This window comes from Protobothrops mucrosquamatus, unplaced genomic scaffold (assembly GCF_001527695.2).
Source record: "Protobothrops mucrosquamatus isolate PMUCROS unplaced genomic scaffold, P.Mucros_1.0 scaffold3565, whole genome shotgun sequence".
Lineage (NCBI taxonomy): Eukaryota > Metazoa > Chordata > Lepidosauria > Squamata > Viperidae > Protobothrops > Protobothrops mucrosquamatus.
Window position 1 is genome coordinate 36657 of NW_015389531.1, and position 22738 is coordinate 59394.

Here is a 22738-nt window from a genome sequence, read left to right on the forward strand (position 1 = left end):
GGAGGGATATAGCTAATCCCTAGCTGCCTTGCTGTTCAAAATTATCTTCAGATTGCTGTGTAGTTGTTGTGAAAAATTTTAAACATAAACATAACTCAAGCAGGTCAGCAGCAATTCTGTACTGCCACCCCTCAGCTTTGATACACAACCTCCCACAACAGCATTTTTGTTTTCTTAAAACATCAACAATTGGCGTAATAGCTATTATTACAAATCACCTTTAATTTGGCTCTGAGAAACTACGAGCTAACGTCAAGGTAGTATTAATTGTATGGATTGGCTTGGGTCCCGCCCTGCATCTGCCATTTCTGCAGTTGATAGGTAGGAATCAAGCTTTATCAGCATTTTTATTGTGGTTCCCATTTGGATTACTTTCCTTATGGCTATGTGCAAAAGACCATTTCCAATTGGAACAAAGGATTAAAAATGTCTTCTTTGGCTCTACATTCCCAATCTGGGTCTTGCCCCCTTCTAGTTAAAAAAAAAATCCCAGCAGGAACAAATCAGATGATACAAATAACCTATATGTGTATACTTCACATATAGTTCTGCCCTAATTTGCAGAACTTCAGGGCAAGCAGAAATGCTATAAAAAGATACTGAATAGAGTACAATTTGATCATACTGCTATTTCTGCTGATGAAGTCAGGTGTCTTTCTGTTGGCACACATATACAAGAGGGAAATATACCAGAATTTGTCATGTATAGCAAGTTTATAACAAATAGTATATCAAACAGCAAAACATAGATTCTGAAAGTGAATACTTTATTTTCTATTAAAAATAAAATTCCTACCATAACATGTCCGTCCATCTCCCCGGAAACCCACCGAGCATTCACAGGTAAATTGATTGCCTGTTCCTGGACGACAAACTGCATTAATATCACAGCCATGGCTGCCTGTGTAACAAGGATTGCGGCTTACATCACCCGAACCATCTGCCAAAAGACCATAGAAGATACTTTTAAAGAAGATTGTCTGAAAACATTATCTATATTTGTGCTCTTGAAAACGTGGCTTAAGTTAAAATTGAATGGTTTCCAGGTCAATAAGATGCTGATGGGTCTGTAAAATCTGGACAGCATAGCTTTTAAATACTCAGTAAAAAATGTTTATACTCCTCATGTTTCCACAGACAAACTGTGGAAATGTATCTTAAAGGTAATGAACAGAAGCTCTAAGTTCTTCTAGGCCCATATATTATTTCTACATATAGAAACTCTAAGCATTTCTCTCAATTCAGAATAACTATGAATATAAATTTAATAAATAATAACTATGACATAATAAGAGTGAATTATAGCTGTATTCACAAACAGCATACTGTATTTCTACTCAGCTTTTCTGCAGATCAGTTTTGTTACCTAACCCGTATGGATGATTTATCATCCAGCTTTGAAATTTGAAATCCAGCTTTTAGAATGTGATATCTATCTATCTATCTATCTGTCTGCCTGCCTGCCTGCCTGCCTGCCTGCCTGCCTGCCTGCCTACCTATCTTCCAGTCATAACTCAGCCTGGCTTCTTAACAATTTTAATCATTTTAAAATGCAATCATTTTAATAATAGTATATCATTCTAGTCAAATTGTGCTATGGAATGAGTGATCACTTCATAAGTGATCTTAAGCAGACATTTAATAAATGAGTTATCTTACTTATGAAATTTCATGGTAGAATGTTAATAAATCATATAGCAAATATTCACAAAGAAAATATTCTTTAGCTATACCCAAACAGTAAGGTATTTCTCATTTAAGAAAGTAATCCATATGCACTTACATGGAAATAAGCCTTACTGAAATCACTGAAGCTTACTTTCGAATAGCTATATATAGGTTTGTATTGTCAGTGTAATAGATCCTTTAAAAAAACAAATTGCTTTTATGTCTGTTCTTAGAAGATCAGGTAATCAATAGCGCTATTCATGAATCACCCCATTCTGAAATGAATATCAGAGAACAGAAGAAAAAAAAATTCTCCTTTTGAAGAAAGGTTGAATGTTTGGGTTTTCTAGCTACAAAAAATATCACTAAAGGAACAAATAATAACAATGTGTGAATTGATATATGGAGGATGGATAGTGAATACTTTTTTCTTATATTACTAGCACTCAGGGTCCTTCATTGATACCAGATGGCACAGGTAGCTCAAGGCAGGCACAAGAAAGTAATTCTTCACTAAAGTATGTATGGAATTCATTGGCACATTTACACAGTGATGGTCACTAGCTTAAGTTACTTTAAGCCAGTGGTCTTCAAACTTGGCCCTTTTATGACTTGTGGACTTCAACTCCCAGAATTCCTCAGCCAGGCACACTGGTTGAGGAATTCTGGGAGTTGAAATCCACAAGTCATAAAAGGGCCAAGTTTGAAGACCCCTGCTTTAAGCAAAGATTTGTGAAATTCATAAAGAATAGAACTGTTAATGGAACTTCTAGGATCAAAGTCAATATGTCAGAAAGGGTTTTTAGAAATGAACAGCAGGTGGCTGACTGCTGCTTTCAGTTATTGCATCCTGGAGATGTTGTTGGAAGCAGGATGGTGGATCAGCAAAGCGAAGGGCTCTTTCATATGGACTGTTCCGTCTGAAAATCCACAAATGTAAAATCAAAGACAGGCTTCTATGCAAAGGCAGTGGAAGTAAACCAGGCTAATTGTCACCAAACGTACCAATTGGGCCAATTGAATTGCTCATCGCATATCGCAAAATCTGCTCCTCTTTGTTGTATAAGACAAAGACACTGTCCACTGATAGCTGCTGAGTGGCTGACCCAGAATGATGAGAATCATCATAGATGCATTCATCAAATGAAATCGTTTGTCGCCATTGATAAGAAACTGTATATGTTGGTGATACTCCATTTCTTTCTGGCTCCGTCACAGTGTACTCTCTGGTAGAAGATGATGTGATAACTGAAATAATGAAATACATTCGTATTAATAAATATAAATTAGCCATACTTGAATATATTTCATTTAACACAACAATATTAAAATATAAATAATTTAGCCCTAGAATAATGGGGCTGACTCTTGATAATTCATTCACAGAAGACTCCAAAAGACATTTTCCTACTTACAGAGGAAATGGGGTGGGGGACTTATTTATTTTCTCATGCCTTTGTGATCTTTAGTCACATTTCATGCTGCTTTGGAGCTATTTTGCTTCTTTAGAACAGCTTTTTAGGAGTCACAGGGGAGGAATGTGAATAACAGAAATGGTTTCACTGTTTCTCCACTATGAATTGAATACTATTTTGGAGGGGTTCAATTCATTCCTTCATAAAAGGCTATTGTTTATTTTATCTTTTTATATATTTATGCAATAGTTTAAGCCAAGTCTCGTACAATATCAATCAGCTTATGTTTAATTTATATTCAATTTACTTTTCTTCAACTGAAGATGTTAACTTTGAAAGATTGAAAAATCTAACTTTTTATATTGTGTAACTAAAGACTACAGCTGTCTTGTTCAAAATGTTGAATTAGGCTGAAGGAAAGCAGCAAATCTCCTGAGAGCAGTGTTTCCCAATCTCAGTATTTAAATCTTAAAATCTTAAAATGATCCATTTTTTTCCATCAGATTTCATAATAAATCAAAAATATTTCCCATTGCATCACACAATTCAATTTTTGTATCATTTCTTGTTTTGCAATCTTAAATTCCATCCATCAAACAAATGGATTTGTTTGAGAGCAAGCTCTTAAAGTCTATGAAATCATAAACAACACTGAACAATTAATCAATTGGTCTTACAGAGTTAGACTACAAAAATTGGGGCAACTACTAGCTGTCAACCAAGAAGCACAGAGAACTCAACACTCTGTTGTCATTTAGAGGTTATCTGGATTTTTGCAGCCCACATCTGGTCAGCCTAGCAAGTCACATCCTCATTTATCTGAGTGCAAATTAATAAGACTTGAGCACTGAACAATTTCATTACAGAAAGATTTATCTAGCAAAGTCTTTTCAGTAAAGTATAATCTACACAATGGATGTTTACATTTAAATATAGTAAAAACAATGTGAAGTATCTTCTTTATTGGTAATTATAAATGACTGCATAAGGTTTCCTGAAATATAAGCTGGGAAAATAAAAAAAAATGTGGCTCTCCCAAAGCTTTGATTGAAGTTTTCGTAATCTCTACAAAGGCTGCCAACCAAATTGAAAGGGTTCATGAGAGAAAAAGGGGAAACTATTAAATACAAACTGTGCTGAAATAACTGTATTTGTGGAGTGTAGTCCTTAGCATGTCACTCAAAATGTCAATCAAGATAATCCCTCATTTTGAGCATATGGCTGGAAACTAATCATTTTGATGAGATTTTTTTTAGCCAAATATAAAGGTAATTTGTTGGCTAAAACACTGCAATAAATTAGAAAATTTCAAGTATGTTGCTACAAATCTAAGATACATGATACCAATGATATAATTATACTGTACATGATGCATTGTGCTGGCCTGCAGATACAATACATACATATGAGGGGGGGAAACAATGAAACAAAATACATGTTTAACGGAGTTGGCAGAAACTGACTTACCTATCCCATTTCCACCCAGCAACCCCCACGCTCCCCCAATCCAACAACTCTACCAAGAGTTCTGAAACTACTAAATGCCTGACTAGTTAGCAAAATCTTTGAATTAAAAATGGTTGTCATGAATCAACATCAGTTATCTCCTTTCTTCAACACTCCTTAAGACTGTTTCCTGAAGGACAAGCTGAAAGAGCTGCTGTGAAGGGGGAAGTGATGAGAAGTTAGCTTTGAACACCTATATTTTGCATGTGTTGATCTGAGTTCTAGCCACTTAATGTCAATTAGTTTCATAAGTGGTGTGATATACCTCCTTTGGTTAAAGGAGACCAGAGCCTGAATAGATGATTTCATCCTGCATTAATCGATTTGGCTGCAGGCTTTCCAAGCAATAAGCGTGCAAATATATTTAACTTACCTGAACTAGAAGAATGATAGATCTCAGTGTAGGGTTCTATATGGACGGATGAGCCAAAAGGGATCTCAGGTACTTTGCCTTCAAGTTCCGTGCTGATTGTAAGATGCCCATGTTCATCAATCCCACTGAACTTCTGCTTAATGATCAGCTTTTCATTGTTGCTGAGGAATGTAACTTCTGCTTGCCTTGTAAACTCGCCACCTAGAAGATAAATTACGTTTTATTTATCTGTTGGAAGAGTCATCTTCTATGTTGAAATATTAACCTTTAGCCTAGGTTCACCTAGCCAGCCAAACCTTATGTGGACTGCTTGCTTTTGGTTTAGTATTATGTATATACCCAGCTAACTGTGAGTTTGTTAACAAGCTATAGTTTAAAAAAACTATGTCTGAATTCTAAGAATTTTTTTTAACAATTGTTTAAACAAACCACACAACCTATGGTCTATTTTTCTTGCTCATCCTTGGCGTCCACAATCTCATTTTCTGCTTTTGGTGTCTCCTTGCTTTTTTTATTGTGTGGCTTGTTGCATAATCAGCCAGATGTTTAGACTGGATTTGGCATTTTATCCACCTACTGAATCCTTCCCAAGGACCTGGGATAGACAGATGTTGTTTGATGTCATTAAAGGTGTCATCACTGGTTGTAAGCTGTTCCAAAGTAAAGCTGCCTTTTGCAATTGGCTGATGGTGATTTTGTCAATCTGATGGAGTTTGAGTAGTGCTCCTGATGTTTTGGGTCTGCACCCAAGATGCCTATTACTATTGACAGTATTTTTATTTTGTTTTGCTACAGTTGGTTCATTTTTATTTGCCAGTTTTTATATTTTGTGATTTCCCCCCTCCCAGTATATTATGATTATTATATTTTTATTAATAGGATGGGGGGAAAGATGCAAAAATAGTTCATGAAAGAAAAGACAATATATTATGGTGTGATTTTGCTGCTTGTCTTCTTCTGAAAATAATAAACTTACAAAACAAGCTTACAAAACCTCCTCAATGGGAATGTAGAAATCATAACAAATATTATAACATAAGTAATACATAATTTTAAGAAGAAATGTTAAAAATTACCAGTAACACTGAATCCATTTTGGTAACCTTCCTGTTCCACGGCAAACATCCATCCAATGATACCCCCAATGGAAGCGAGAGGAAGCAAGGAGAAACCCAAAGTCTCTGGAATTGTGCTAATGGCCGTGTATGCACGCCCATGGTTCATCACAACATATGAGTGGAGGTCAGTGTTCTCAAATACAACTGGTACTGGGTTGTTTCCAACAAAGATCCGTCCTTTGACTTTTCCATTGACTCGCTGAGGAGAACCTAGTAAAATAAAACAGTAAAATGTAAATATTGTATTCCTGTAGTATTGTAGACCTTGGTTAATGTGAGGGGCTTCAAGGTTGATTCAGCCTTCCATCCTTCTGAAATCATTAAAATGAGGATACAGATTGTTGGGGGCAATATGCTGACATTGTAAACTGCCCCAAGAGTGCTATAAAGCACTATGAAGCGGTTTATAAGTCTAAATACTATTGCTATTGCTATTAACCAACTAGCAAGTTGTGTTCTTTTAATAGTTTTTAAGAAGAGACTGGACAGCCGTTTGTCTGAAATGGTGTAGGGTTCCTGCCTGGGCAGGGGGTTGGACTCGATGACCTCCAAAGTCCCTTCCAACTTTATTATTATTATTATTATTATTATTATTATTATTATTATTATTATTATTAATAATAATAATAATAATAATAATAATAATAACAACTTTAAGAAAACCAGGAAAATGTGGAATTAATCCCTTTTTCAGATTAACAATTTTAAAAATAATTATGCATTATTATGAAACACTGTAGTAGCTAATAACATTTTCTTTAATCCTTTCAGAAAGTTAAGTATTTCAGAGTTCTCTACTATATCCTACTATATCCTGGATTGAATATTGTATGAGATTTTGCACAGTGCCTAGTCTGCTCCAAAAGAATAACATTTACATTTGCCAAAGAAAAGAGACTTCAGAAAAATGCTGTGCTATATTATAGATATTTAACTTGGAAACCAACAGTTTACCTTCAGCTACACATTGCCTGCCATTTCCTTTGTAGCCAACAATACAACTGCAACAAAAGCCACTTGGGTAGTCTTTGCAAACAGCATGAACTGAACACTGATGGCGGTTGTTTGCACAGCTTTGCTGGACATCTGTATTGTAACGGAACACTGTAGATAGGGGGGAAAAATACAGTGCTTTCTGTAGGTTAGGCTCACAGAATTTTAAGCCAGTTATGGTGTCTTTTATCTCCCCATTTGTTAGCTACAAAATGGTCAGAATGCAGAACCACATAATATAGGAATATCTTTCTTATTGTAAAGGTAATGTCTCCTGAATTACTATTGCCACATTTAATTCTCTGGCACCCGAACCTCTGCTGGTTGTGAAACAGAATAGAAATTCAGCCTGGTAGAGCCAGAAGAAACAGATAGATGGCAAAATCCAATTTTACAATTTTTCACTTGTGGATAGCAAGATGCTTTTTTCATCCCAGGCACCAGACTTTCTCTTTCTCCCAGACAGTCGTCCCTTCAGCAGCTTCATCTAGCCTTCCTTCTCCAAGCTTTTAAAAATGTTTTACCATATTTTGAATTGTTAGGTGGTGTTGGTATTTTTTCATTATGAATTTTAATCTTCAATATTGCCTCCATTGAGCAATAAGAAATACATCCAAAATTAGAATACATATGTTTGACAAGGGTACATCTCTATGACATGCCCCAACTCTGATGTTCATGTCAGAATTGTTTCAATAGACTTTAACCACAAAGAAGAATACAAATTGTTCACAGTGCACTATTGAATATTCCAGCTCTCTCCCTTCAGTTAACAATGATATTTTCTCTATCTGATACAAGGATGGCAAAAGTTTTATAAGCCCTACAAGGTAGACTAGACTAAAAAAAAACAAAACCATTTAGGTCAGGACTACTTTTATTGTAACAGTCTCAGTAACAAAATCTTGCAAGTTTAAATGTACTTCCCCCTCCTTCACTTTATATTTGCGTGAACCACGGAGGGGCCTCTTTGAAACATTTACCCAAACTGACTTCCTGGAATGGGTTCAAGCTTGTCTGACCATTGTCTTGATAGTGGTTCTTCATCCTGGCCTTCAAAGCCATTCCCTATATCCTGAACAACTTTTGAATTTGCAGTGTGGGGAGAAGGGTTATTTTCTTAGGCAGCTAAGGGCCACAAGATGTAAGTCAGTGACAATGTACTTTGCATAAACAAGTATGGCCAATTCCTAATGTTTAGGAGGAAGAATTCAGTTTTTGAACTGCAGGTTGCCTCTCTTAGCCTAATTAGTAAATATGTACTAAAGGCAGCTCATATAGGAGACATGTTTTGTTCATCAACACCCAAATGAGGACTTTTTTATAAGATGCAAAGTTAGCATGTTTGCAAGTGAAAGAAATATGCTGTGAGACCTTTAACACTTCCTATGCCCATGCATATTTAGAAACCGGGGGTGGGGAGAGAGATTCCTTCATATCTGTTGTTCATCATACAATGGACACGCTGTAAATACTTTTGTATCTCACGAAACAGCCTAAAGTATTTACAAAAGATAATCAATAGAGATTTTGCTAGGTGATCTTACCAATTCCAGTTTCATCATCTTCTTCTACTTCAATAATCTGAGCATGCTGGTTGGGAAATTGATGAATTGGAAACTGTAGAGGTGGATTTTTCCCTGTCGGGGGTGGAAGTTTAACTGGAGGTTGATCAGTTAAAGTTTGGTATGGAAGCTGAAAATCATCTTCTATTGCTGGCTGAGGTAAGATGTATCCAGTCTGAAAATTATCTCCTCTGTCAGAAACTTCATAGGAGACTTCTGGATGGCTTATTTCAATGGGATCTTGTTGGAGAATGGAAGGGTCTATGGTCACATCCTGGAATTGCTCATAGTCGTTGTATTCTACACTGGCAGGAGAATGAGTACCTTTGGCCGATAGGATATCATTTGAGCCACCAATCTCAAATGCCCAAACTCCAGGTTGTCCCAAATTGCTGGCCCTAAAAACCGAAACAAAAAAAAATTGAACTATACATTAAGCAAGGCATGCTCAAGCATTGTAAATATTTTTTTTATTTTTTTAAAAAAATTATGTTCCACACCACAAATTATAAGAATAGCTGGGGTAAGGTAATCCTCATGAACTGTTTGGTTCAACCCTAAATGGGGAGATCTGAGGGTAAGAGTTGCTGGACAAGACTAAATAATATTTAAGGGGTACTTATGACCTTAGAAAAAGTAAATATATCCATACAGCATACACACATATACAGAGCACACCACAGACCTGAATTGTGGAGAATAGGAAATCCATTTCCATTTAATATATATTTTCATTTCAGAATCATGCCTTCCAAGCTGCAGAATAAAAGCTGGAAACTTACAACTGTTGTTCTATTTCCTGGAACTGGTGTTGTCTGAGGAAGAGCAACGGAAGTTCCCAGAATGATAAGGAGCATTTCAACTGGGAAATGTTATAAGCCTTTCTCTCTTTGAATGAAGAAAAACTATCAATTTGCATTGCTTTTTTATTAAAAAAAAATAATCCAAGTTGTGTATAAAGTTTCTAACTAAATATATTTTGTTCTCTTGTAACTTTTATCCCAATAAACTTGCATAAGGTCCATACTGGCACTTATTATAGCAGCGCATTGCTTCAGGTGAGGTCTGAGTCATATTGCAGTTTCCAATATGAAAAGCTACTCGCATTGTATTAACTGTGAACAAGTTCTGTAACTTCTAAGTAATGTATGTAAGAACATCTAATATAATCACACACACACATACCCCTTCCTCCTCTATCCTCTTCTTGTCTTAGTTGTCCATTAGCCTATTCTTTAAAAAACTGTCTCTTACAATAGGAAAAAGATTAGGCACATTATAAATTCACAGCTATCTCTCCATCTACAATTTCTGAGTCCTTCATGTGTTACAACTTAAAAGAGTAACATATTATTTATAGAAGAACACTAACAAGATTTATAGAATTACTAGAAAATACAAAATTGTTTTGGAAAAAATAATAAAAACAACATACTTGCACAGATTCCTAAGGATCTCTTCATCATTAGCAATTATATTGTACGATCCAGCTTTTACCCATAGGAAATAATATGTAGAAGGTTGACTGAAGCCAACAGTTGCTGGAACAACTGTGTTATCATTTTTGGAATGTGTACTATAGAACTGCAGGCCATCTTCTGGATAAAGGAAAACCGCATAGGAACTAGAATCAGAAGACGCTAAAACAGCCTGGAATGTGTTTCTCTGTGGGGAAGATTTAAATTGCATTTGCAAAAAATTAAAAAATAATAATAATTAAACACCTGAATGATATACATTCCATAAAACAAGTCAGCTTGCTTAATTATTTATTGCGGAATACAATAAGCTTATCCAACTTATTATGCTCCAGTTCCACTGAATTTCAAGTCCCAGAATTCCTAGTGAGCATGGAATTCCATATTCCAATGCAGGCTCGAAATTCTGGGAGTTTCTGAAAGCTCCAAGTTAAGAAAAGCTGGAATACAGAATCAAGATTTTAAAGAAAGAAAGCTAGAAAATTTAGAATTTTCAGAAGAAACATTAAATTGTTCGTGCCAAAGCAAGTATTTCTCTAATATCACAAAGTCATATAATTCAGAAATGAATATGTCCTAAGACCCTAAATGTGACTAAATTTAGCCTAGGAGTCATTTTTTACAATTGTATTTTTTTTTTAGCATGTCTCTTTAGTTATTCTTAGAATGTATCCCTAGATGTGGTTAATGAGTCCCACTAATTATTTATTAAATTTCTCCTTTATCCTAGCATTTGCCTGCAGATGCAGGGTCCACTTTTCAGATCAACAAACTCCCTTTCATAAGTCATTATTTATTAAACTGTTTTATTCTGCTTCCAAAATATCTCAGAGCAATAAAGAAATAATGATAATAATAATGATGATGATAAAGTTGGAAGGGACCTTGGAGGTCATCTAGTCCAACCCCCTGCTCAGGTAGGAAACCCTATACCATTTCGGACAAATGGCTGTCCAGTTTTTTCTTAAAAACTTCCAGTGTTGGCGCATTCACCGCTTCTGGAGGCAGGTTGTTAATAAACAATTATTTATTGAATAATAAACATTATTCAAATGCCAGAATAAAATTGTAATTAAAATTAAATTAATTAAAACACATTTAGATGAAGAGAGCCTTGTTTTCTGGAGAAATATGTATAAAATTCCACTTTAAGGCTGCACTCCTAAATCCATTTGCTAGGAGATAAAACCAGGTGGTTTCAATGGGAATTAATTCTCAGTAAACATGAACAGAATAATCTAGAGTTTCAGCATTAAAAATACAGTCATTGAATGCATTTTTTTTCAGTGGTAGGCTGTCACTCGCTTACCTTCACCTGTAAAGTAGCATCTTGTCTAGATCCTACATAAGGAGCCACAGAATCCCAGGTAACAATGACAACACTCTCTGGATCAAAGGTAGCATTTGGAAAGCCCCTTTTGATGTACTTGGCAGCAAGTTGGAGGATCTCAGGGGAAGAATCTTCCCTGTAATACACATTTCCATGTCCACCTGTAGTATCCAAGTCAGCGTAAAAGGGAGCAAGACCTCCAAAACTAAGAGGAAATTGACCAAGATAGTCATCTTCTCTTGATGGCTTACTCACTGCTATGATGCCATTAGTAAGAACCTAATTAAAAGAAAAAATATGCTCAAATACAATGCAATCAAGCAATGCTTACCTCCCATTTTGAAAACATAAAAATGTATTTTATATACATTTATAAATATATAAACTTCTAAGAAAATTGTGTATTTACTAGATCTGAAGGCAGATTGTGTATTTTCCAAAATGAAGGGATCATCCATTGGTGCTGGAGCTCTCAAGGCAGTCCAAGATACAGCCTGAAACCATCACAGCATTGGCACAGCCTAACTTGAATGTCTGCAATCCTTATTAAAACTTAGGGCCATAACAGACACATTTTGCTGTAATTCAGACAACGTTCTTTTTATCATCTAGCTTGATGAAGGAGTCAAAAGCAGTTGTACATCTTAATGTATTCTCCAGGTTGGCATAAAGATACAAGGTTATCATAATATGGATTTTTTAATTTAGTTGATACAACACTCAACAACACTTTTATTTTTATTTTTTGTATGATACTACAGTATCTTAGGTAGCAACTTCACTTATAGTATTAAATGTATAAAGCAGTCAGGAAATATATAGCTAGACTCAAATAATAGAAACCAGTATGGATCTACTCTAAGTCAAATTAAATAAAATCCTTTAATACAATTGCAGTTAAGAGTAGAATGTAATAATTATATTCTACAAAGTTCAGCATTGATCTGATCAGAGTGGAACTCCAGCGCTTTTCAGATATTACAAAATTCTGAGCTTTTAGGAGATATGAAATATGTTTGAGGGAAACTTTAATTTCAGAGGACTTTGGATCGTGTACTAGATTATAAGTTGATTTATTTAGTTTAAAGTGTCTTAGTTAAAAGACACTTTTATGGTTTCTCTTTAGACTTCTCAGGTTCAGCTATGAAGGTATGAAAGGAAGGGTGGAGTCTATGAGTTAAGTATTTCTGATTCATCTTGATTATTTTAAGCATTCATGATATGGACACTATGTTTCTGTTAACAAATCCTAAAAATATTTCTACTTTTTTTTTAAGCAACTGCATGACACAACTGGCATTTTATCTCACCAACCATTGAGAACCTTTTGACACATCCTGCTAAAGCAATCCTCGCCTTCATTTGCTTTGATGTGATGTGATTGTTCCCTTCTCTTCCCAGAAATCCCTGTTTTTACATTTTTTATTTTGTGTGCTTTCCTGTTGGTTAGAGTGGAACCCTGGCCTTTGTTGTGCTGTTTTTTACTTAGCATAAATAGGTCACACCAGGGGTCCCCAACCCCCAATCCGTGGACCAGTACCGGGCCACAGCATATCAGCAACTGGTCCACACAAACAAGCAAAGCCCACTCCATGGTACGCAGGCAACACAGAAAACCACATACTCTCCAGTCCATGGAAAAACCTTTCTCCACGGAACTGGTCCTTGGTGCCCAAAAGGTTGGGGACCTCTGGGTCACACTATGTCTACCTCCCCCAGCACAATCCATCCCACTATTTTCCTTAGCTTTGTGTGTATATCGCACTAGAGATGTTAATTTAACAGGCTTGTTTTTTCAATATTCTGCTACTTGGCTATGAGGCACAAACCTTACAAGGATGTCAAAAGAAAACAGAACAGATTCCATATTTGCTATTTACTTTACAATTCCGGCATTTCCTTGCCAAGATAAGATAATTGCTATAGTCATACTTTCCCAGAAGGGCTGAGAAGAACCTTCTCAAACAGATGCAGCTGTAATGCTTCTGGATAAATATATACAGGATGCAAACAGATAAAAACCAGTTAGGTTGTCTGGTAAGATAACCAAATGGTACATCTTTCAAAAACCAGCATTTTTGATTCAAGGATATTTATAAAAAGCATTCTAAAAACACTGATATCAATGAGTAGAAATATTTAGTAAGTAACAGAAACACTTGTTGTTACACATGTCTAGCTGATTTATGATGGGGTCATATTATTGTAGAAGTGACATCATAAGGGAATTTTGCAATGATTTCTTAACTTCAAACTGAAGATAGGAATAAATAGATCCCACAATTCCAAAATTAGCTTGCCGATTATTCATAACAGCTCACAAGATCATATTTTCCCTTAAGTATATAGCTTCCTCAACTTGTGTAACCATTTAATCCGAAATCACAAAATTTACTCAAGTTGATCAAATAATAAAAACTCAGAAATTTGACAAGTTGTAAAACAGATAATTTTATGCCACCAAATAAACATTTAAGAAAGAATTTGCTATAATTGTGTAAACTAGCTAAAATAATTAATATTCATCCATCTTTTCATCAGATATGACTGAAGAACAAGAACATTAATATAATACTATGTTTTATCAAAGCTAAAGACTGAAACATTAACTTCTGCCTATTCATCATCAGATACTGATTAGCCACAAAAGAATAATTGTGCTTTGAAATGAGATTTGCTATTGCAGAATTTGCTTCTGATAAGAAAATAACTATCAAAGCTTTCTACTGTCAAAATCTAAGTGCTGTCGCTGGTCAAATGCTTCAATCTGATTCTTCAAAAGAATATTCACTGGTGTGGAAAGAGATCATATCGAACAAGGAAAGGGCCAACTATAATGTTTAGAAAGTCACAATTTTATGTGTCATTTCTCTTATTGTATTTTTTAAATATATGCTGCTGTTACCTAATTTCTGCTTTATATAGTGGTCCACCCAGAGTCCTGTGGTGCCAGAAACAAAATAAATAAATAAATAAAAATTCTGTACCCAGGCCACAAATCCAAATTCTGCAGCACAAAAAGAACTAAGATATTGAAACTTAATTTTACAATCAAAAAGATACAATCATGATTTTAGCAGTTATTACTCGTGTACTTACAGACATTGAGTATTTGTATTTTTATAGTATTTGTTTTGTGTATAGGTTTTGTAGTTTTATTTTTTTAACATTGTAAGCAAGTCAGAGTTGCAATGTAATAAGATGGATGGCCAATAAATTTAATAAGTAAAAATAAACAAACAAACCAACATATTTTGAAGGCTCTTCAAAAATTTTGAAAGGGGTATTTTTTAATAAGTGAGCAGCTTCTTTTGAAGCAGTAAAGCAGCTGCATTTTTTTCTGGCCTGAAAGAACAATGTGATGAGTAATAAATTGGATTTGATCGTAATAGATTTAAATTCATCTTAATGCACAACCAGTCAAACTACAGATGTTCACATTTCTCTCATTCCATTCTATGTCATGTATATAGATGTGAAGCATGTCTCATTTGTTGATGTCTCTGCTTTATGGAACAACATTACCTCTAATGTCTTTATGGTGCCAACCCTGCTAGTCTTCAAGTTGTTTCCTGGATCATTTTCCTCAATAAATAAATGGACAAATAAGATGTTTTTGATTTGTTTATTGGATGCTCTAGTTTTAGGGCTTGTGTAGAAAACAGGTCACATTTTAGGTCATATTTATGCAGAAATATTGAACATTCAAAAGGGTTCATAAACTTTTAAGCACTACTGTAAGTTACATTTATAAGTAAACACATCTCTTGCAGACATTATGCATAGTTCTGCCTCAGTTAGCTAGAAGAATTTGTAAAAAGCAGCAAGAGGATAAAGAGAGATTTGAGGGGGGAAAGTCCAGTGTTTCAAACAATGATATTCTTCATATGAATGTCAATCATCTCACACAGTAGAGGGACATTACTATATACATGAGCCACATCTCATTACTGTAATATCAAGAAGCTATGGCAGCTTTGGTTATGGCAGAAGGGCCATAACTTTGTATGCAGCAGAACTTGTAATTAAAACTTGGCAATTAAAAAGCTTGCAAGAATCAGGGCAGACAGGATGGGGAGAGGTTTTTATCTCAAATTATGAAGAGTTACTGCTTACCAGAACAAATAACAGTGATTATATGGGTCAGCTATCTCATTCAGTGCACAGCAGTTTCCTGTTTGTTTTCACAATGAACAGATTCTTATAAAATGTTAATGTAGCTGAAAATGCAGGTAACATTTTGAAATATATAATGCTTTCAAAACCTGTTTAGTTGAATACAATGCTATCCCTTTAACAGAGAAATGAACTCCCCCCTTCATCTGCATTTTCCATGAACAGGAGCATTTCCAGAGCAGGGGCTTTACAGATGGATAGTTATTTAATGTATTAACAATTAAATAAAATATTGCCATATACTGACAACTTGTTCTGGAATGCATGTTTGTTTGTAATGATATCCATTGTCCCACTTAATTCCAGTGACAATGAAAAACAATTATTCTGAATAGATTTTCTAAAATCTATTGACCCAAAGACCAATTCTAATACACACTATTACTTTTGTAGAAAATATAAGTGATCCCAAGAAGTTTCCACTGGAGTGATTTCTGAGGAAGGCTTCTAGAAAATTCTACTTTATATCAGTGACCAATAGGAATAAAGGCGAAGATTTACTCAGAACAAATATATTCCATATCTGTTATCTTCCTGTGTCCCTGTGTAATTTATGATTCCCAATAGTGGCCCAAATAAATGAGCCTCTTCAATACATCTTAATGTAGGAGGAAGCAGGACAGGCATGTGCAGACAGAGAACTCCATTCTCTCAAGAATCCAGAACATAATTCATTCAGTGCTTTACATGCCATCTGTAAAATTCTGAACTTGCTGCAGTGCAACCAACTCCTTTAGAATCTATGTTTTATGAGTTAATCCTGAGAGTATCCAGCTGCTATATTTTGCACTAGCTTCTTTTAGTGTAATCCTCAAGGGCTGTTTCACATAACGCATATTCCAATAATCTAGAAGATAAATTGTTAATTTTGTTATCATTACTACTAAGGTATTAAAATGGAGGCTCTTAATTAGGAAAAATTAGTGTAGCAGATTATTCATGTGTAGGAACCTCCAGAAACAAGATAATCAACTAAAATTTCCTTGTACTTGTCCTAAATAAGAATACCATTCAGAACAGAATATTTACCCAATACCAATACCTGGGAAGCACAAATTCACAGGACCCCTCTTTGCAGGAGTCAGCTTCACATTACTGGTTCAGTGCCAGTTCACAACACACAATTGTCCAGTATTTGACATTGACTCCTGGATCTCTCGGATAGGGAGGGAATTCAGTATTGATGGCACCTGATGATCTAAATCTCATATAGCTAATATAAAAGAGGCAACTTAGCAGTCAACATTCTCTGAAGATCGGAACGAAACCATTGCAAAAGTGAGGTAGTGAGCAGACTCTGGCTAGCTGACTGCTAAGTGAGCATTGGTGGTGGCTCTGGCTAGGGAACATGAGGAGGATCAAATGGTAGACTTCCACAGGCCATCAATAACCTGCAAAGGAGAAAGTCCTTCTTACATTATCTCCTACATTATATTTTTGAAGGATCATCCTGCAGAGTTGGCCGGAGTTGGACTTTGAGAGATATAGAGAGATTGGCTACTAGGACTGATTAATTAGTTAATCAGTTCAGCACTGTTCCTCTATACATGGATATGCATCTTGCAGTTATAGTTATAGTTATAGTTTATTATATTTATATCCCGCCCTTCTCCTTGCGGACTCCTTGCGGACTCCTTGCGGACTCAGTTGTAGCACAGCAATTCTTAAAATGTGGCCTGCAGGTTACAGAATATTCTTAATATGGAAAACTAGGTGCTCATTAAATTTAGTTTATAGCACAGGTCATCATCTAATGAATTTTGAGCAATACTGCACAGACCCTTGTACGTTGTAGCAGGAGTAGTATCTGTCAGTTGTGTCCAACTCTAAGGCACGGTGCTTATCTCTGTTTCTTGGCCAAGGAAGCCAGTGTTCTCAGAAGACAATTCCATGGTCATGTGGCCAGCAAGGCTATATACTAAAGACACACAGAACGTTGTTACTTTCCCACAGAAGTGGTACCTATTAATCTACTTGCATTTGCATGCTTTCACACTGTTAGGTGGGCAGGAGCTGAAAGCAGCAGGATGGCATAAAATTGTCCCGTACAGCCTAGGTATTTATGCAGTAATGGTGAGATGAAGCTAGTATGAATTTCTCTGCAATACATGCACTGGAGGAGCACATGCTCTGTTGTTTCTGTGTGTCCAGAGTCTCAGGGGCATTGTCTCTCTGGGTAAGGAATCTTTCTGTATTGGTCTTTGACCACATCTTGAGGGGAGGGCATGACACTGTGCCAGAGTAAAGGCCCTTCAGTGTTTAGGTATTTTGAGTTTAATAAGGTATGCCAAAAGGGAGACAAAGTACTTGTTGGATTCACAATAAATAGAATTTGGGGTCCTAGCTAGGTCCATTTGGTGCACTGTGTCTGCTATACTCTGTTTAATAGATACTTTGGTCTGATTGTATCCCATGCTAACTAAGTAGAACACAGGCGAGAAACCCAAAGCTGAGATTTTAGTTGTTGCTGTCTGCTTACATGTAGATTGAAAATCATTATTCACAAACATCAGAAGTATATCCAATGAAATGAAAAGTCCCTCTAGCCCAGCATTGTGTGGCCTAAAATTATCAATCACATGCTATAGAAACTCCCAAGTAGGTCTTCCAAGTTCAACAACATTATCCTGCTTGTGTTTCCCACTAAACACCAGGAGAACATTTTGTGAGACTCCCCAACTAGTATCAACAGTAAATCACACCCCTAATATTTTCAATATTTAGCTTGTACACACTCAGCAGAAGACTCTAAGATATAGCTTAGCTAGATTAGAATCTTTGTTGAAACAAGAATGAAGCTGTACACAATAGCTGATAAATTACCACCAGAAAAAAGAGATAAATAATTTGTATACCCTTAAAGTTGTTATTACTTCCTCCTGTCTTTTGGAATTAATGGATTCTGGCAAACTGCTCTATGGTCTTAAAGCCAAACAGCTGTTGCATGCGTACATAGGCAGCTTCTACCCCAGGAATCACTCACTGTAACTTCTAGGAGCTTCCCTGTATATCAATGCAGTATCTACATAATGTGTAGTACCGGTAACTGTTGAGAGCTTTACAGCAATGCTGTGACCTGCAATAATTTTATACGCTATTTCTATTTTTTTCTAGATTTAAAAAAACAGATTTATAAATGGTCAGCATATCTCACAAAATTACAGGGACTCAAAGAACCAAGAATAATTTAAGAATATAAATCAACATGAAAACGTGGAATAACATAAAGCCTCAACAATTGAAATGTAAGGCAAAAAAAAGAATTCTTCATCTGATGGCATGTAAAAGTACTGAAAATGCCTGGTGAGCAAATTTTGGCAGATAATTCTTCAACTGCAATGCAACCACTATCATAAAAAACAAAAACGTTTCCCTGTCTTGACCGGTATACAGTATGTAATGTATCAGCCCCTCCTCTCCTGGGAAGATTTACAGTCTTCCCAGTAGAGGAGGGGCTGATACATTTAACTTACATACAGGCATGTTGGGTCTACCAAACTACTTTGAAGAATAGTGTAACCAAGGGTGTCTAACCTTGGCAACTTTAAGACTTGTGGACTTCAACTCCCAGAATTCCCCAACTAGCATGGATGGCTGGGAAATTCTGGAGTTGAGGTCCACAAGTCTTAAGGTTGCCAGTGTTTGACACCTCTGATGTAAACCTTAGATTTCCTGAAGATTTAGCCCAAAAATGAATGAACGAATGAATGACACAGCTTTATGAAAATGACATACACAACCTCTAAATAAATGCCTTTCATTGCTTGCTACTGTAAAGTTTCCTTATCATCAAGCTGAATTTCTGGTGACTTCAGCAATACATCCATATGGCAGCAATATGGAAAGAGCTTAACTACTTCTGGGGATTTTTTTTCCAACTCCAGCCTACAAACCTAGGATTTCCTAATGGCTTCCCATCCAAATATTAACCAGGTGCATCTCTGCTTAAGTTTTTTAAGAACAGTCATAGTCAATAGGTGTTACCACACATTTGAAAGCATTTTATGGGATTTGGCTGTTTGAACAGATCAGAAATGTGCCCAAATATAACACAACCCACATATTCTGAAAACTTTCAATGCATAGTTTTAAGTACAATAAGAAAAGCAAGATGACCTAACCTTATCATTGTTCCAATCCCTACCATGCTGAGAAAAACCAAGATCAGATCAAATCAAACCAGTAATCAACATGAAAGAGTAATCATGGATTAGATCCGTGGCTTGAACAGTACTAAGAAAGGAATGTAAATATTTAGAACAGAACAGGGTCTGCGTTTTTGTCCTGACGTGCAATGATCATTATTTTATTTGCATGACCTGCAAGTCCAGTGGATTCAACAGCTGAAATGATAGTAACAATGCCTTTTCTAGTTAGGATTGTAAATCTTGGAAAAAAACAAAGACCATCTGCTTTCTATTTTGTTTGGAATTAGTAAGAGTCTATCCTAATTGCCAAAACAACTCTGAACAAATCCTTCCCACCGCACCCAAAACATCTCCTTGCTTTCCTTCTGCATAATTTCGTCTTCCGATATCCCATACAACTTCTCGGGCATTGACATTTTATAGAAAAGACTCTACTTATATCAGATCACCCCAGGTTCACAGAAATTCAGGGGACCCCATTCAGTTTAGAATAGCCCGATGGAGGATAACTACAAAGACTGTAGAAGTTGGTTCTTTATTAGGAATGCTTATTTACAAATCCATACTCCAGATTTTGTCCCGGGGAATCAGTTTGTAATCATGCAGAATTACAATCAATTCAGATGGAAGAATAACATTGCCCTGAATATAGACAGAGTGCCTTGCCTAAGGCACAATCCAACTGCAGTCATGCCTCTGCAACAACAGGATCAAGAGAATCTCACTCAAGGAACAAGCAAAGGAAAAGTCTCTCTTGAGTTGAGATAGACATCTATCTAGCTTTCTGGAAGATAACATGGAAGATTTCAATTTCTCAGACTTTTCAGTTTCCAGGCAGTTTTTTTTGACTCCTGGAAACCCTCCTGGGACTCGTCCCTGCAGTTTTCTTGGGAAAGTTTTTCAGCAATGGGTTTGGCACGGTCTGCTGGCTAGGGCTGACTAGCAAAGTGACTGCCCAGGGATCACCCAGTTGGCTTCGGCCCAAAGCGGGACAAGAATTTCAGCTTCCTAGTTTCCAGCCCGATGCTTTCATCCAAGCCAGCAATTCTCCCTTTTAGGGATGAAGCAGCCGCTTATCAAAGCAAGCTTCCTCCTCCTTGGCTGGCGGCCCGAGCAGCAGCAGCAGACACTTCCACACGTAGTGACAGCAACTCCGGTTCACTCTTTCTCTCCCCCCCCCGCTCCTTTCTCTATCCTGACGCGCTCCTTGTTTGGAAATCACATTCCAGGATCTCCCCCCCCCACAACCGATCAGGATCTCGTCCTTGCCCGGATCCATTCGCCGTGGCCCCTCCTTCCCTTCCTCTTCCAGCTCTCTCTCTCTCTCCAGCCCGATCCCTTCCTTTCACCTCCCGGGCACTTACATAGAGGGAGTGGACGCTAGAGCCGTAGAAGCGCAGCGGCGTGTCGAGCAAGAGGGGCGCGGAGCTGACATCGTCCCCCGCTTCCAACGCCTCGTCGCCCCGAGCCGAGCCGAAAGGGAAGAGGAAGCCCTCGCGAGGGGAGCAGCCCCCCGGCGCCAGCAGCGCCAGCAGCGCCCACAAACTCAGCCCCGTCATGATCCCGCGCTTTCTCGAGTCCCCTCAAGGGCGAGAGGCGGCGGGACGCGCTGCAAGTTTTAAACCCCGCCGGGGCTGCGAAGGAAAGAGAGGAGGGGGACACGCTCGCTAGAATGGGGAGCCGACCAATCAATAGAGGGTTGAGGGAAAGCTACCCTATAGCAAGGCGAGGACTTGCCTCGGCTTCCCCCCCCCCNCCCCCCCCCCCACAACCGATCAGGATCTCGTCCATGCCCGGATCCATTCGCCGTGGCCCCTCCTTCCCTTCCTCTTCCAGCTCTCTCTCTCTCTCCAGCCCGATCCCTTCCTTTCACCTCCCGGGCACTTACATAGAGGGAGTGGACGCTAGAGCCGTAGAAGTGCAGCGGCGTGTCGAGCAAGAGGGGCGCGGAGCTGACATCGTCCCCCGCTTCCAACGCCTCGTCGCCCCGAGCCGAGCCGAAAGGGAAGAGGAAGCCCTCGCGAGGGGAGCAGCCCCCCGGCGCCAGCAGCGCCAGCAGCGCCCACAAACTCAGCCCCGTCATGATCCCGCGCTTTCTCGAGTCCCCTCAAGGGCGACAGGCGGCGGGACGCGCTGCAAGTTTTAAACCCCGCCGGGGCTGCGAAGGAAAGAGAGGAGGGGGACACGCTCGCTAGAATGGGGAGCCGACCAATCAATAGAGGGTTGAGGGAAAGCTACCCTATAGCAAGGCGAGGACTTGCCTCGGCTTCCCTCCCCCCACCCCCCCCCACCTCACCCCAAGCCATAAAAGAGAGGCTTGAAGCGTGGGATCGCTTAGCTTCCTCCCCTTTCCCAGTCCTCTTTTCCCGCCTTCTTCCACGAGCTCCAATGGTCACGTTCTGTAAGACGAGCCCTTCTGTTTCTTACTCGCCTCGCGTGAGCGTGAATGGTTGCAATATATAAAGTAACCGTCCCTATTATGAGCCGTGTAACGGATCAGGTTAGGATGATCATTCATCCCCTGGGGATTTGCTTCATCCTTCTTTTTAGAAAAAAAAAACACATCTGGAAAAGCATCCCATTGTAGAAAAAGTGCTCTGCTTAGACTTGAGGCACTTTGACAACCGTACAGTGTTGTATTTGAAAAGTATTTGACTATTGTTTTTTTAATTAAGCGCTGTGCACACTGCCCAGAATCGCTTTCATCTGAAATGGGTGCATAATAAAGCCTGATCAGTGGTTCGAAGCCAAGGTACTGTCACCTTGGTCACCAATCTAAAAACAAATGAGAAACAGGACAAACAAACCCTTTCTTCCTTCCAGCTGACAGGTAGAATTGTGTAAAGCAGCGGTTCTCAGCCTATGGGTCGCGACCCCATTTGGGGTCGATCAACCATTTCACGGGGGTCGCCAAGCAAGGCTGTCCGCCATTTTTTTCCCCTTTTCCGGCAGGTGCCTTACCTCCCTT

At 37.9% G+C, this 22738-nt stretch overlaps 1 protein-coding gene across 1 annotated transcript in view; it reads right to left on the reverse strand.

Annotated features, from left to right (window-relative positions):
- The window catches only part of NID1 (nidogen 1), a 48945-nt gene extending 27092 nt beyond the window's left edge, over positions 1 to 21853 (reverse strand). Inside the window, exons 1-9 of the mRNA XM_015827212.1 lie at positions 21659 to 21853; positions 11426 to 11725; positions 10074 to 10303; positions 8621 to 9036; positions 7035 to 7184; positions 6039 to 6290; positions 4963 to 5163; positions 2674 to 2916; positions 797 to 940 (exon numbers count right to left, since the gene is read on the reverse strand). Of these exons, the coding sequence (XP_015682698.1) occupies positions 797 to 940; positions 2674 to 2916; positions 4963 to 5163; positions 6039 to 6290; positions 7035 to 7184; positions 8621 to 9036; positions 10074 to 10303; positions 11426 to 11725; positions 21659 to 21853 (2131 nt within the window). The remainder of the gene's footprint in view (positions 1 to 796; positions 941 to 2673; positions 2917 to 4962; positions 5164 to 6038; positions 6291 to 7034; positions 7185 to 8620; positions 9037 to 10073; positions 10304 to 11425; positions 11726 to 21658) is intronic.
- Between the last annotated feature and the right edge of the window lie 885 nt (positions 21854 to 22738).